At 44.9% G+C, this 16,329-nt stretch overlaps 2 protein-coding genes and 1 pseudogene across 13 annotated transcripts in view; 1 reads left to right on the top strand and 2 right to left on the bottom strand.

The window, feature by feature from the left end:
- Positions 1-8,454, top strand: part of Fryl (FRY like transcription coactivator) — a 233,474-nt gene extending 225,020 nt beyond the window's left edge. For 9 of the 12 annotated variants that reach the window (XM_029477618.1, XM_029477617.1, XM_029477615.1 and 6 more), the window contains 5 exons: positions 1,204-1,272; positions 3,994-4,011; positions 4,781-4,891; positions 5,963-6,153; positions 6,358-8,324. In XM_029477618.1, coding sequence (XP_029333478.1) covers positions 1,204-1,272; positions 3,994-4,011; positions 4,781-4,891; positions 5,963-6,153; positions 6,358-6,616 — 648 coding nt within the window. In that variant the 3' untranslated portion in view covers positions 6,617-8,324. Of the gene's footprint in view, positions 1-1,203; positions 1,273-3,993; positions 4,012-4,780; positions 4,892-5,962; positions 6,154-6,357 lie in introns of all 12 variants that reach the window. The other 3 variants (XM_029477614.1, XM_029477612.1, XM_021161844.2) reach the window with 2 other exon arrangements.
- Positions 8,455-11,253: 2,799 nt separating this feature from the next.
- Positions 11,254-15,019, bottom strand: LOC110295514 (annotated as a pseudogene).
- Positions 15,020-15,598: 579 nt separating this feature from the next.
- LOC110294865 (sodium/bile acid cotransporter 4) overlaps positions 15,599-16,329 on the bottom strand; it is a 6,958-nt gene continuing 6,227 nt past the window's right edge. Inside the window, exon 3 of the mRNA XM_021163349.2 lies at positions 15,599-16,327. Coding sequence (XP_021019008.1) covers positions 16,190-16,327 — 138 coding nt within the window. The 3' untranslated portion in view covers positions 15,599-16,189. The remainder of the gene's footprint in view (positions 16,328-16,329) is intronic.

The raw sequence follows: 16,329 nt of genomic DNA, 5'->3' as shown, positions 1-16,329 counted from the left end.
ACTCACTTTGTAGACCAGGCTGGCCTCGAACTCAGAAATCCGCCTGCCTCTGCCTCCCGAGTGCTGGGATTAAAGGCGTGCGCCACCACGCCCGGCTGTGTATCAGCATTTTAACATGTTGTATGAGTAGAGATTAAGGCATAAATTCCATGGTAGATGCTGACTGAATTTCAGGAAATCTGCTGATAGCTTCCGACAATGGCTGCCACCAGCCGTCTCTTAGCAGAAAGGTTTAACATGTTTTTACTCCAAGACGCTGTCAAGAAAATAACCCAAGGGCCAATGTTGTCTGAGTGACTGTGATAAGGGAGACAGAAGGTCAAAGGCTTTGTTTTTGTTTTTTTTGAAACAATAACCATTTCTAATTTTGATTCTTTCTGTGTAGAGCACTAAGTTACAATTGAGAATTTTAAATATCTAACACTAAAATATTTCCCAGGGAGCCACTTGGCCGGTAGTTGTTTTCAAAGAGGAAGTCTAAGTGGCTGATTCCTTCATTTCACAAGCACCACCACCCCGTTAGCCAGAAACTGCAGGAGCTCAAGGGCTCTACCTGAAGGCCCTTAGTTCTCACTTTGGAAATTCTGCGGCTCCATTTTTCTACACATCCCACAACGCTATTTTCTTTTAAATTAGTATTGACTTTAAGAAAGCCCACATATACCCAGATGCCTCAGAGACAGAATGCTTGTCCTTTGTTACCGTCCAAACAGGAAGAAAATGGACAAAAACAGGATTTAGATAGATCTCGGTTTCTGTTTCAGTAATTAAAAGTGGCATGCGTCTTCGGAGAACTAAACTTCGGATGAGCAGACAGCCCTGGCTCATAAAGTCGCCTTTATTAGGTCGGCCAAAGGGAAAGTGAATCTTTCCTTTCCCACGTCTCACATCTAGACATAAAGGTCAGGTAGAGACAGCGAAGATTTCCAATAAAACTCACCAAGCCAAGGAGCTCACGATATGGGGCCCCCCGGGTCCCGAGACCACTGGTTGCGTCTTTGTTAATAAACTCACAGCGGCGTATGCATCTTGTTGTATTGATCCTTGTTCATTTGTTTACATGGCTGGCCCTAGGTGGAGATGAGATTGTGTCTACAGTAGCCAGTCCTAGCCTTTCTGACTTTATACAGACGGGCATGTTACAGCACTGTTTTCCTTCTTAGTGTGCTGACTATGGAAATTTACCCTTGCTCATTTCTGCAGTGGCTAGACAACTGCAAGAGGACATTCGGTGCCAACGAAGACATATACAGGATAAACACCAACGCGCAGGTAAGTCTCCGTGTCTTTCCCACTGAGCACCTGCATCGGATATCGTAAAACAATGTATGCGTGCGGCCTGTCCTTACTTGATATCCCTAGAAAGAATGTGTGGGCAAGCCTTTTTCATTTTGGTTATCAAAACGATCTCCCTGAAAGTTAGGTTCAGTGAAATATTGGCTTAGTAATGAAAACTTCCCTTTAATAAAAGCGAACAACCAGCTTGCGACTGGAGCTTAATAACATTGAGTAGATAAGCCTGATGAGCATGCAGGCGGTCCAGGTCTATGGATATATTCTCTGGTGATGGAAGCAAGCCCCAGGGCAGTGTACTCTGTAGCCCTTACTCCAAATGTGAAAAATGTGGGTTTGTTGTGTCTTCGTCTAGTCACTTTAAGCAGTAGCAACACACTTTCTTAAGGGAAAGGGGTAGCCATAATGCTTCTTGTGGGAATAGTATGTTAAGACCCGTGCGTTATTCCAGTGGGAGCAACCGCGTAGGAGAACTTGCCCATCTCCACACCCGATACTGGATTTCAGCTTAAGTAACATTTATAATAATAGATATCTCACAAAAGGTATCCTATAATAAAAATCTGAAGTCTGGATAAGAATGAAATCTTGAAGGAGTCATAATTTAACTGTTATGCCTTTCAGACCCGGTGCCAGTACATTTTTCACGATCATATTCTCTCCTCACGACTCAATTGAATGGTCTCTTAGTTATTCCCATTTTGAACAGGAGAACTGAGGTTCAGTGGGGCCAACTTGTCTAATAATAAATAAGTAGTAGAAACTAAGATTCAAACCTAGACAGGTAATTCTAAGCCCTGTGCTCTTCTCAAGGAACATTAAAATCACGAATAAAGAAATGAGACAAGGGGGGCTGGTGAGATGGCTCAGTGGGTAAGAGCACCCGACTGCTCTTCTGAAGGTCCAGAGTTCAAATCCCAGCAACCACATGGTGGCTCACAACCATCCGTAATGAGACCTGACGCCCTCTTCCGGTGTGTCTGAAGACAGCTACAGTGTACTTACTTATAATAATAAATAAATCTTAAAAAAAAAAAAAAAAGAGTTAAAAAAAAAAAAGAAAGAAATGAGACAAGGGCTGGAGAGATGGCTCAGTGGTTAAGAGCACTGTCTGCTTTTCCAGAGGTCCCGAGTTCAATTCCCAGCAGCCACATGATGGCTCACAACCATCTGTAATGGGGATCCGATGCCCTCTTCTGGTGTGTCTGAAGTCAGCTGCAGTGTGCTCACATACATGAAATAAATAAATCTTTAAAAAGAAACGGAAAAGTAAAGAAGTTTACTCTGGAATTGAAACTGTGGACACTTTAACAGTACCTACAAGCATCTATCTAAACTAAGTGGAGCTGCTCCGTGGGTCTTAGCTAGTCCTTCTCTGTCTCACAGTCCCATAATCTCCAAGACTGTTAACTCAGTTAACAGCTTGAGATAACGCAGAGTGAAAAGCGGGAGACTGTCCTCTTCAGTCCAGTTTGTGTCCCCCGCCTTACAGAGACAGAGACGTTGTGCTGTCTGTGAATATTGAGTTAATGAAGATAAACTCTACCATGCAGATGTCAGTGTACTTACAATGTGTATGTGTGTTGTCCTTCATAATCTGTTTCACTGCATGGAGACCAATTTTGGTAAATCACAGCAAGAGAGTTTGTGCCATTGCCTGTAACTGTAGTGACCGTAGAATTTATTGGCGCATATCAACACCAACACTACTGGCACGTGTGTGTAGATTCAGTTGCATGTATCATGCTAACAGGAATGAGGAAAGGGACTTAAAACTTGAATTCCCACCAGAATTAAACCATATGAAACCTCTCTGCTGCTGTTTGACGTTTGGACTGTGCTCTGCTAATGTTACTGGGCCACTGTTGTTTGCATAATTTACAGTCAGCCGTGTGGAGCTAAAGTTCACCTTTGCTTAGCAAATCCTTTCTAAACTAACAGGAATCCTTCAGGGGAAACTGCTCAGGAAAGCAAGTTCTAGAAGCTCCGTTTATATCCCGACAGTCTATTTAAATTAGAAGTCACTCTTCTCACACATCCAGTGCCTTTCACTGTTTCGCATACATCACTTTCCCTGGATCCAAACCCGGTTAGGTCAAAGTTCTGACCCAAATGGCATTTGAAGGATAGCGTAAAACACACCATCTCTTTGTGTTCTGCCCTGTGGCCCATGCATGAGAGAGACAGCCCAAGAGCTGAGGAGAGGCTAGTAGGAAGGTCTAGAATGAGTTGCACTAGCGAGCCTGCTGCCGGTAAGTAATTCCTATGTAAGATTATGGGCTGATTCAGCCAATCATTTGGTAAAAAAAAATAAAAATAATGGTAAATTCATTTAAGGAAGTTACCCGCTACAACCCTGGAAACATTATTACAAGTGGCTTTGTCGGGATGAAACCTGGATTGAAATACATTTACCATAGCGAGGGCTCCCAAGATCACTTTGCTCCGTTTTATTCTTTGTCTTTTACACAAAAACAAACTGTAGCTCAAGTTAACCTTACTTGTCCAAAGGGACGCAAGCAAAGCCCGCCCTGGGTTATTGCAGTGTCTAGAAAGCGGTAGTTTGGAAATGACTGTATAAATGTGGTCCTCGGTTTGCGTGGGGCATCTATAACCTTAGTTGCGGTGATTTCTTATACTAATTCTTGATCTTTTTCTCTTTGTATTTTTTTTTTTTTGTGACCCGATCACCTTGCTTAGCAAATGGGAATTCTAGCAGTAAGTGGCCTGTCTTGATTTATAGATTCCTTATCCTGGTGAGACAAACTGGTTTTCATCTGCCATTTGTCCTTTTGTGACCTAGCAACAATTTTTTGCTATTGACTACTTTGAAAGTAGCGTGTGCTTCAGTTTTCCATATCCCTAATCTGGCACATGTTGGTCCTAAAAACCAAGGAAACGGTGAGACTTGAAAATGAATATGTGCACTAGCAGTTGTGTGGTTCTCTGCACCTACCACTGACAGGTCTCCTGTCATATCCGAAAATTTAAATTACTCATAGTCATTGTCTCACTTGAATGAGAATAAGTGGTTTTCTTAAGAGTCCATTTCCTCAAAAGCTCCCCTTGGTAAGAGGACACCCAGTTTCGCTCTGTTCCAGTTGACGGGTGCATTAAGGACCTCAGTGGGATCAAAGCCTGCACGCCCGCGAATTCCCCATCATCAACTCAAAGTTTTAAATTCATGTTGAGTCCTCCCTTCCAAAGCATCCCACGTATTGCCTTCTGACACTGTCTGTCTGTCCAGTGTGAAAATGTGTTTCCTACTAAAAAGGAATTCTGTAACCAGCAACAAGCCTTGTTATTTGAAAGCCAGCCCCCAAAGCNCCCCCCCCCGCCTCTCCTCAGCCTCACCCCATATTAACTTGCTTACCACAGAAGCACAAACGCCAACGATTTTAACATATTTGTACTGTTTGACTGGAAGCACTCTCTCTGGTGGGATTCGGACATTTGGCTAACCTCAGTTACCGCTGCTCATTCCTAGGAGCTGGAGCTCTGCAGAAGGTTGTACCGGCTGCACTTTCAGCTGCTGCTTCTGTTCCAGGCCTACTGCAAACTCATCAACCAAGTAAATACCATCAAGAATGAAGCAGAGGTAAGTCCCAGCGGGCATCAGGCACCATTCTCAGCGCTGTGACATAGGCCTGCATGTGTGTGTGTGTATATATATACCTGCATGTGTATAACGTGCTTATATGTGTACATCCCTTGGTAGAATGCCTAAAGTCAAAAGCCACTTAATGTTGATTTTCTTTTTCCCCAGTTGATCAGTTAGCTCTTTTTCAAACTGACATGCCGTGTCAGGCCATTGTCATAAATGAGACCTGATATCCAACGGGTTAAGCCAGACAGAGGCTCAGTAGCAAAACAGATCTGTAACAGAGTAAAGGATGCAGAAAGTCGCACTGCAAAGCCCCTAACATCTCGTCCGTTTCTGTAGTTTTATAAATGAACACAGCATTCATGCAGAGGTTAATATATAGGTTCACAGTTACTGACTATAACCTTTTGTTCCCCTCCTTGCATGCTGGTACTAGAATTGTCATTGGGAAAATAACTGGATTTTTAAAATTTTTATATAGATATCATGTGTGTGTGTGTGTGTGTGTGTGTTAGAATGCCTTAAGTTCATTGATTTTTTTTTTCTCCAGTTAATCAATTAGCTTTCCTTCAAACTGATATGCCATGTCCGGTCATTGTAGTAAAACAAATACACACACACACACACTTCTATAAAATACCCTTGGTAAACAACCTTCTAAAATAGACTTTTCTCTCCTGTCTAAAAGCAATTATAATCTTTCAAGATGTAGTATAAACATTATTGCAACCCAATTTATCTAGAATATCTAAACCTGATGTATGTGTGTGTATGTATACATATATATATATACACACACACACACACATATACACCTCTGTGTATACAGTACAAATATATATGTACTGTAACACCAGGTGCTCAGGACGTTCTCAAGTTCATAGTAGCCTAGGCTCCATCAGAAGTGACTTTGCCTCTTTGTTTTGTTTACGTGCTTTATTTGGTGGCTAGTCTATATTCCTGACAGAAGAGTGTTCCTACCATCAGCTATATCCCCTGCAACTGATTGGGTGCCCCTTTGTCGCTGACCACAGAAATAGATCTTTAGAGACTTACCTGTTTCAGGTCATCAACATGTCAGAAGAACTTGCCCAGCTGGAAGGCATCCTTAAGGAAGCTGAGGCCGCTTCAGAAAATGAAGAAATTGATATCTCCAAAGCGGCCCAGACCACGATAGAAACTGCCATTCACTCTCTGATCGAAACCTTGAAGAACAAGGAATTTGTATCAGCTGTGGCACAAGTCAAAGCTTTCAGGTAAGCCAGGAAGAGATGTCACAGCACCATATGTGATGCTCTTACACATCACATGTGGCTCATATGTATGTAGCATGCTTACTCAAATAATAAACAGGCACCATTTATTCACTGGGTAGTTCTGTTCGTAGGTTTTAACCTAAAATGTAGCATACGTAGTAATGACACACATCTCAGAACTTTAACATTCTGTGTTCTCTCCAGAACCCTCTGGCCCAATGACATCTTCGGCAGCTGTGACGACGACCCTGTGCAGACTCTCTTACACATCTATTTCCATCACCAGACACTAGGCCAGACAGGAAGCTTCGCGGTCATCGGCTCAAACCTGGACATGTCAGATGCTAACTGCAAACTGATGGAACTTAACCTGGAGATCAGAGAGTCTCTCCGCACAGTGCAGTCATATCCACTCCTAGCGCAGGCCAAATCGGTTGGAAATATGGCGAGCACTGGATTTTGAGTGACTTGCAACCCTCAAGAGGGAGTAAGCTGAAGATGATCAAGACTGTTAGCCAAGCACCTTTTAGGAACCCTTGTGCTTCATTGATAACTTTGGGGGCAGCACTTTTAACTGTAGTCTACTAACTTCAAACTGTCAAAAACAAAACTGAAGAAAAATATCTAACTGCTTAACTGCTGCCGAGACCTCCACAGTAACTGTATGAAGAAGGAATTTTTTTTTTATTGTTATTAACCTATGTGAATAAGAATAAGGGCTAAAAGCGACACGTACAAACTACATTACTCTGGAGAAAGGAAGAAATTCCAAGGATGTTTGCAATAATGGCCCTAAGACGTTGCAGGGCAGGGTGAAGTGAGGCTGGGATGGGGCCAACTCCTTTTAGCTGAAGACCTGTGCCTGCAGAGCCACTTGGATTTCCAGCCGCCATCAACACAGAGTTGACACTTAATGATCAACTTGACCACCCAGTCAGACATATAACACAGACTTATTTGCAAAAACCATTGGGTCTGGGGTTTTTTGGTTTTTTTCCGACTTACGGGATAAGGGTTTGGGGTGTTTGGGTTTTTTGTTTTTTGTTTTTTTGGTCTGTATAAGGAATTATGTGTGTGTGAGTTGGAGTGTGTGTGCGTGTGTGACAGTCCTATTTTCAAGGTGTGGATGTCTGGTGACAGCTTCTCAGAGCATGCCTAAAAGAGCACTGCAAGATTATTTTTGAAGAAATTTTATTTTATTAGATATAACTCTTCATAGTGTGTATATGTTAGAACACTTTAATAATATTTTAAAGCTGGGTTTTCCCCAGTGTCTCAAGAAGAAAGAAGTAATATATCTGTTAACGTTAGTGGACTCTGCTGCTCAGCTCTCTGATCAGCGCTTGTGTAGATGTGGATAACTCACCAAAGCAGATGCCTGCAGAGACTTTAAATTGTAAAATAAAGATGGACGCTGCCCGCCGGCGCCTCTCATTACACAAGTTAACTTATTTCACTCAGTAACTACTATAGACACCGCCTAGACAAAAACCTGTATTTTCTCGTACGTTCGCACCACACGCTGTTACATCAGAGAACTTGTACAAAGCTAAAGGAAAAGTTGTGGTCACTGATGGAGTGTGTGTTCTGTGGGCCCTGAAGGGCTGCGGACTTCAAGAGAAGAGATGCAAATGAACTTGTTTATGCAGGACTCAAACTTGTTTCAGGCTAAAGGAACCTTGGGGATATGGGGGAGAATACAGACAGGAAGCCTGAAGACCGACTCCCAAAACACGCAATATCCTTCTCCACTGTCTCCGTCTGTAGCATAACAAACTGGATCCTGTCTTTTTTTTTTTTTTTTAATAGAATTTTGTAAAGGAAATGAATGTAGCCTCCCAACTCCTCTGATTTGAAAGGAACACCTTGTATTTTTTTATATGCATCTCTTTTCCACTGTGACTTTTGTTTGCAAACTGGGCTCTGTGGCTCCAGAGTTTGGAATGTAGAAATGAATTGCTTAGCTTTGCCTTTCCCTGGGGGCGTGGCCCCTGACAGAAATGTAATTATGCTCAAGTGCATTAATCAAGGCCACTGTGCACGCCGTTGGACTGCTGACCGTAGTTATGTTTCCTGTAAAACTCTATAACTGGTCACAGCACATTCATAATCACTGTATTTTTTTGACCCAGATAAAAAAAATTATTTTAATGGTGTTCTGGTACTGTAAATGGTGTCCTTTAAATTATTAATAACTCTTGGGCTGGGGGGGCCGGCACAGGGATGGTGTCCGGAGAGACACCACACTTCCCATCCCCCTCACATCCTTTTTGTTAAAAATAAAAAAGCATTGTAGCTGTTGGTTTGTGTGGTATTTTAAGAAGAAAACAAAAAATAAAGATGACTATAGATGACATCTTGTTACCTGTATAGTTCTCACGTATAATTTCACTTTAAAAAGGCAGGGGGAAAGTTAAATTGACTACCCAAAGATTTTAAACAATTCATATGGTACTGATGGGGGTTGCGGGGGAGGAAGACTACATCTGCAAAACAACAAAACAAAACCAGCCCCATTAGGATCTTCCTTGGCACACCTACACTGACTCCAAAGTTTGTCTAATCTGCTTCTTCATTCTGCAAGAACCTAGTGCTTGCCACATATAATCCTCTTCATGGAACTCATCATTTTAAATAGTTGGGAAGTTGAGAGATCAGGCAATTCCCTGGTGCTGCTCTTTGGGAAGCCAGAATACAATCGCAGGGTTTGGAGCTGTGTCCATGTTTAGTGATTCCAAGGTTAGGGCTGTTATCCTCAGCCAACCTTGGCTTGACGCATGGCTAAGGAACATCTTAGGGAAGAGCAGTGCCAGAACATAGAAGTGACCTGCTCTGTCAGAGAANCATCACCCACACAGCAGGAGAGAGCCAATAGTGTGAGTGGCTTTTCTCTTCCCCCTAGTTTTTAAAGTAGTCCACAGTTTGAAAAGTGTAAGAATTACATACAGGCTGGAGAGATGGCTCAGTGGTAAGAGCACTGACTGTTCTTCCAGAGGTCCTGAGTTCAACTCCCAGCAACCACATGGTGGCTCACAACCATCTGTAATGGGATCTGATGCCCACTTCTGGTGTATCTGAAGACAGCTGCAGTGTACTCATATGTATAAAATAATTTTTTTTTAATTACATAAAACACAATTCTCACAACATGCAAAGATAGCATTAAGTGTCTCCTGCTAGCCTTTCAGTCTGAGAGTCTGATGCTCTCTAAGCTCTGGGTCACACCTATAAACAGTGTGTGACGGGCCATGGCGCTAGAATGTTGGTGTCAAAGGTGGAAACTTCTTGAGTCACTTTGTATCTGCATTCAGTGCTGGCATACTGATCCTTTCCAAGTAATATTAGCTGCCCTGGGAAAATTAATTCAACAAATGATTTCACACCCACTTTAACACCCAGTGGGGTTGTCCCAGGACTCTTTGCAGGTGTTTTAGTTCATCTACTTGGCAAATACTGAGCATATAGTATGTCCATCATGCCCCACCCAGGTCAAGTCAACTGCCTTATCTCTGCCTGGACTTAGTCCCAACTAAGTGAGAGCTAGCCCATGAGAACATGTGAAGCCTGTCCCCTTTAAGCACAGGGATCTTAATGCCCACTTCTAACCAGCACCACTTTAGTCCCTAAAACTCCTTACCTGTCAGCAGGCACCCAGAGTGTTTTCCTTTAAAAGACAATCTATCCTCATGGTCCACTATCCACAGTGTACCTTTCAAATGTTTTAGTGAGGGCTTGAGAGGTGGCTCCGCAGTTAACAGACTACAAGGGCGGTTAACATGCCTTTGTAGAGGACTTGGGGTTCCATTCCCAGCACCCACATGGTGGCTTTCAACTGCAACTTCCACCCCAGGGTATGCAGTGCCCTCTTCCTGCTTCATTGGTCACCAGGCATTCATGCTGTACACATAACATGCAGGAAAAGCATGCATAAAATAAATATGAAAAGGTAAGACCCCCTTTAGTGCTTTCTCATGGCCAGACCTCAATGGCCAGTTTTACCAACTGTCACAAACTCAGTTATTTAGCCTCTCTGGTTTTCTCTACCAGAGGGTCCTTGCACATGTTGTCCCTGCATGAAATGGGTCTTTTTTGTCAAACTCAACTGTCTCAAATTCCAGCTCACTTGACCTTGGTGAAGCTATGCTTTATAGAGGCCTTTAGCCAAGAAGAGCTTCCCCATCACGTCAGTCCTCAGTCTTGACTGTTTGCTGATCTTTTAGATACTTGTTAGACACACCAATGAGGAGACTGAAAGGCTGGGAGCACTGCTCATGCATCAGCTTGACAGAGCAGTGATGAACCTGGGCCCAGGTGGACCCATCCCCTCCTCACAAGGACACTAGAGAGCCATCAAGCCCACTTTGGAATTTTAGCATGTTTCTTCGAATACTTGCTAGCGCCCAAGGTGCCAGACCAGCATTCACTTCCTAGTGGACAGGTGTTGGTTGCTACTATAATAAAGTGTTTAGAAAAACTGGAAGGGAACAAGGTTTTTACCTAGCTCCAGCGGTGATGCTTGTGTTAGACCAACAACCAACACCTGCTCCATTAGAAGAACCTGAGGCTGCCTGCCCAGCATCAGCTGCAGTGGGCTCTCCAAGTTCCCAAGGAGACCTTTAAATTAGGGCTAATTTAAATTTTAAAAAGCACAACACAACTTAATGTGTGCTGGGCCTTTTTAATAACATCTTTCTTAGGAACTTCAGACCTACAGACTGAAGCTGTAAACTTCTTGTCTGTAAAACCTTAAGATGTGGTGGCTCACAACTATCTGTAATGGGATCTGATGCCCTCTTTTGGTGTGTCTGAAGACAGCTACAGTGTACTCATATTTTATTTATAAATAAAATTAAATTAAACAAAAAGAAAGAAAAACCTTAAGAGTTGAATGAAATGCCTGTAACTTCCCTAAGTCAACCTGACTCACTCTAATCAACAAATGTTAACAAAGTTACTGACTCTCCACAAATGCACCCCTCAAACTGACACATGCATTGGATAAAGCCTCAAACTTGTTTGCAATACCTTTTACTCACAGGCTTTATATCCAAGTACACCGTCTTTCATGAAGAATTTTGAAAAGGGAGAAGTGATGAGGGGAGAAAGCTCACTTGTCCACTCCATTAGACCCATCTAGCAGAAATGTTTTCGACTCTCACTAAATGATGTATTTGAAGCTGAAGGTGCTGTCGCAGGACAGGCGTTTGTCCTTGCATCTCCCACACAAGTCTTGCCGATGGGGGTGTTTAGGGTCCACGTGGCGAAGTCTGGCCAGGCACATCTAGTTCTTTTACAACTCTGAAAAATCAGAGTGAAAAGTACAAAGGGTGAACCCTGTCTCCCCTCGATTCTTGGAGCTTCAAAACAGATTACAGAACAAGTAGCCTCTGTGCTGGGCACTGAGAGCCAAGTGCAGGGAAGCTTAGGGAAGTTTAAGGCCCCTTATTGTAGAAAGGTGCCTACAGTCCCCTTTTCTAGATGGAGTCTTTAGTGGCTTTCCATTCTTGGTTTCTCAGGGCCCACCCTAAGGTAATTAATTCTCCAATCACCAACTTTAAGTGCACTGGACTCTCAAACAGATGTGGAAGTCCTTTATCTCTGTCATTAATTTTAACAGGTAAATGTCAATTTTTTTTCAATTTAAAGGTTATCTAAGTCCCTTGGCACAGTGCTAAATTAATACTAAGCAAGCCAACTCTTAGCAGCCACGGTTATGGGTAAACTGCATAGAGCTAGACAGTGTAGGATGGTCTTACAGGAAACTCCCTTTGTAAACTCTCAAGAAAAGCCAGAGCTCAATTTCTTGCGTTTCATACGCTAACTTGGGAATGTGTTTCCTATGTAGCATTGGGGTAATAGTGTGCCACCTCAAGCCAGCAGAAAGGCACCCTGTTTTGCAATATGTTTTCCCTTAGGCCGAGTGGAAGAGGCAGGTAAGCAAGCCTTCTCTACTGCTAACGAGGTAACAGATTCAAGAGAGGCCATGCAATCAAGTTTTGCAAGAGCAGAAGGGCGTAAACACACCCCATTTCACAGTGGAGGGGACTCTCTACCACCAATCTAGTCAAAAATGAAAAGGAAGGAGGAAGGAAAAGGTAGAGCCTAAAGCTACTGGGAACCTTCACCTCCTTCAGGGAATATACTCAAAGTCGTGCAACAAACCCCTTCTCCAAAATGCAAACGTTTGATTTACTTGACAAGTGATGTCCTCCACTCGGTAAGGGTTGTAGGATCTCTCACACACTCGGCAGAACTGTTTGAAGTACACCTGCAAGAAGAAAGTGTAGTTGTGGAGCAGACACTCTGGCAGCACAGCAGAACAGGAGGGCTGCACAGTGTCTCTTACCTTACTGGTGCCCTGCACACACCACACGTAGGTGCTCTGCCACCAAATGTTGCAGTCCTTGCAGTGATAGTAACCGTACTTCTGCTCTAAGAACTGAACAGCAGGGTACCAGACTTTAAACAAGTGATGCCCGAGTGACCCTCATTTTCAGAACCTGGGACCACATTCCACTTGATACTTTAAGATTACCATGGTAGTAAGTAAGGTTAGACTTGGGTCAACCTCTAAATTAACCAGGTGAATGAATAGCTCACTCAAACAAATATGTAAACTGAGGCCAAACAAGATAGTTCATATACCAGCAGACTGATAAGTGTGTTTTCCCCCTCAGACAAGGGAGAAGCCACATAGTGCGGTTTAGCGCTTGGGATTCTTCCCTCAGGCCCTTTATGTGGGCTGATGCATTAGGACGTTCACAAATGAAAACGTTGTTACGCCGAAAGAGAAAGGCTCTTCTAAAACCTTTCAATGTCTTCAACCAATATTAAATTCTCCTTGATGCTAGGTAAGTTTCCAAAAATGTCCTGCTACCTACCCAAGTCTAGCTCATTTGGTATGAACTACATAGTGTTAGCACCTGGTTCTTAAACTTCCTGAGCTTCCCACTTAGTGACAAACAAGTTGGAAACAAGTTGTTATAACTAAGCCTTTAGGAGTGGCAGGGGCTTGGAAGAACTCTTAATGCAATTTTTTTTTTATAGGTGAACGAACACCAGAGGCCAGAAAACTTGGGATTTCTGCCTCAGAGATCACACCCAGCTGTGAAAGGCAAACGCCAAGCGCTTTTCTATGTTTTCTGACACCCCATTCCACTGCCACCCCAACCTCAAACACACCAGCCTTGAAATGACTGGAAAACAAGGAATGTCTCAGAGTCCTCTCCTCAGCTCAGGAGCTCACGGCTCTCCATTTCTTTGGTGGGGGTTTAAGACCATACTCTTTGTGCCTCCTTGTTTGCTAGCACAGGCAGCAACTCAAGACCATCCAACAGCTTAGCAGCGTCTGGTCTTCTGGATGAATAGGGAGAGTGGTTTGTTTTTGTTTGTTTGTTTGTTTGTTTGTTTAAGCCAGGCAAGTTTGGGAGAAAGAAGCTTCAGTTGACAGCTTCAGAAACGAAGGGAGGTAGAGAACAAGCCGGCAAGTTAACCATGACAGATCCATCTAGAGAGGAAATAAGAAAAGGAGCCTTGGGAAACCGACTCTCCCCGCAATGAAGTTCACAAGATGATGTTTCTGCCCTGTGTGCACTTCCTTCAGCCGTCTGAAGTTTGGTCCAAACCAGACTGTGTGCATTCACCGCGGAGACCTCATGTGTAGCGTTTATGTGATCAGAATTAAATAATTACACTGGTATTCCCCAGGAGCAGAGGCTGCCAGTGGGTCGGGACACATATGGGTTGGTTTTTATTGTGTAAACGCCTCCCATTGTATTAACAGGCAGCGGCTGCAAAATCTTATATGCCAAAGAGCTGGAGAGATGGCTCAGCTGTGAAACAACACCCTGTTCTTCTAGAGGACCCTAATTCCGATCCTAAAACTCACATGGTGACTCACAACCATCTGTAAAACGCCAGTCCCAGGGGATCCGACGCCCTCTTCTGCTCCCATCTCTCCACTACAACGAAGTGTACAGATAAAACATGCAATCAAAACACCAAACATGTTTAAAACAAACAAAAACTGATGGCATGGAAGAATTCTATGTTCTGCATCACCCAGAGCCACCAGCTTAGCCCTGAAGGAGCCCTACAATTCTGGAGGCGTCCAGGCCGCCAGGCTGGCCTCACCTGGAAACGCAGGCGCTCCTTGTCCTGCTCCGTGCTTTGCCGGGAGGCCCGGCCTAGACGGGCAGCCGAGTCACCCGGGACCTGAGCCATCTCTGCAGCAGGACACAGCTCCTCACTCCCAGGCTCAGACTGCATCGCCACCACACTGTTCTGGTCCTCCGGTGGTGGTGGCTGCTGCTCCCACCCGGCCTGCCCTTCAGCCTGGACATCGCCCTCCTCGCTTCGCGGCTGGGGGACCGCTTTCCTCAAGGCCACTTCTCTCGGCTCTGGTTCACGGGTCCCTACGGATGCCGGGCTCCCCTCTCCCTTCGTGGGTGTCTGCCTGTCCCCCAGACAGGGGCGACGGTCTGCCAGGATCGCGGGGATCTCCGGGCGCCGGCGTGGCTACGGGGTTGGCCGGAACCCGACCGGGCGTCGGGGCTGGCTCGGCACCCTGCAGGCTGCAGCGTGCGGCGCCCGAGTGAACACTGCACCGAGGCGTCGCGGCGCGGGTTCACCTGCACTGCAGCGTCGCGGCTGCTGACCGACCGGGGACCCATCCGCGACAGCAGGGCCATGAGCTGTGCCCACTGGTGGCTGTCGAAGCCACCGCGGCCATGAGCTGTCTGTAGCCGGGGAGGAAGGAGGGGGGCGCGGGTCGGCAGCCCCTGGCTCTGAACCTCCAGCTATCCACAGCTTTGGCGACCTGCGGATAAGGATGCGGGCACCGGTGGGACGTGCTCGCCGGGAACATGGGTGCGTCCCGCGCCTCGCCCGCCCAGGCAGCCATCAGCGCAGCCCAGCTGCCCTCCAAGCCAAATGAAATAGGCGGCCGGCCGCGCACCGGTAGAAAAAGCCCTACCACCTGCTGTTGCCATGCGGAGCGAAACCTTCCCCACACTGGTTAAAGGCGACCCCCCTCGTGGATGCAGAAAAAGAGCTTGCTAGCCACAGTAACGATTTGTAGGGGAACTAGATGAGATGAGAATTCGACCCCAGAATCATCACCAGGATTAGCCGAGCCAGGTGGGCCCCCATGTCTGTCGCTCCAGATGTCTATCATGAGGAAGGCAAGGGAGGCCGTTGTCTGATTAGGGAGCAAAATACCAAGGTTAGAGGAGACTGCTCTGAACCTCTTAGGTTGTCTCAGATCACAGCTCCAGTCTCCCAGAGCAGTGGGACAGTGTCCAGCCACAGGCCTTTCAGGAAGGAAAGCCTGTAGCCACAGCCCTTTCCCACGGATGAACAAAGGGGCCCATTTTCTCTCCCTGAGGTGAGGTCTACGCATTTTCCTAAGTAAATCATTCCTTCAGACGATAAATGGAGCTGAGATGCGTTTATACAAATACAGGAAACATATGGGGAAAAATGCCTTTCAACCCTGGACAATGTTGATGACCATTAACAATAGATACTAGATCAAGTAGTCACACACATTAATACGATTTTCTCTGGCTTGAGAATGATTTGACGATGCAATTCTATCTTGTAGTTTCACTGACCCGTTTTGGACTTTTCTCAATACAGGCTCGCCCTGAACAGAATTGGTTGTTTGTAAGTTGAGCAAACCCATGGTTCTGTTTTACAAACACCAGACATCTACATTTCCAACCCCGTTTCCTATCTGTAGCGATGCTGATGGAAATGGCAAAATAAACAAAAATCGAAAAGAAAACCAAAAAAACAAACAAACAGCACACTAAAGCAGAGGATGCGGCAATTTAGCTGATCCAGGTGTAAGCAATATTGGGACACTCTGTTGAGTTAGAAAAACACATGGATAATACTGAGATACAACATTACAGTGGGAAGAGCAAATCTGTTACAGGAAATGTCAACCCATCTTTATCCTGGATGCGAACCATACTTGCTACCAATGGTCACAAATAGGAAGTGATGTTTCAGCTCCCGTGAATCTCCTCGGTCAGAGGGCGGTCTGGGTGGTCTCCATCATCACTAAGTCATCTGTCCCCACGGTGCCATAGGAGGTGTCTGCCATTTCCTCTTCTTTCAGTTTCTTATAAGAAATATCGGTGTCTTCGTCTTCGTCTAGGGCCTCTCGCT

This window comes from Mus caroli, chromosome 5, assembly GCF_900094665.2.
Source record: "Mus caroli chromosome 5, CAROLI_EIJ_v1.1, whole genome shotgun sequence".
In the NCBI taxonomy this organism is placed as follows: Eukaryota; Metazoa; Chordata; class Mammalia; order Rodentia; family Muridae; genus Mus; species Mus caroli.
This window is presented reverse-complemented; position numbering and strand designations above follow the sequence as displayed.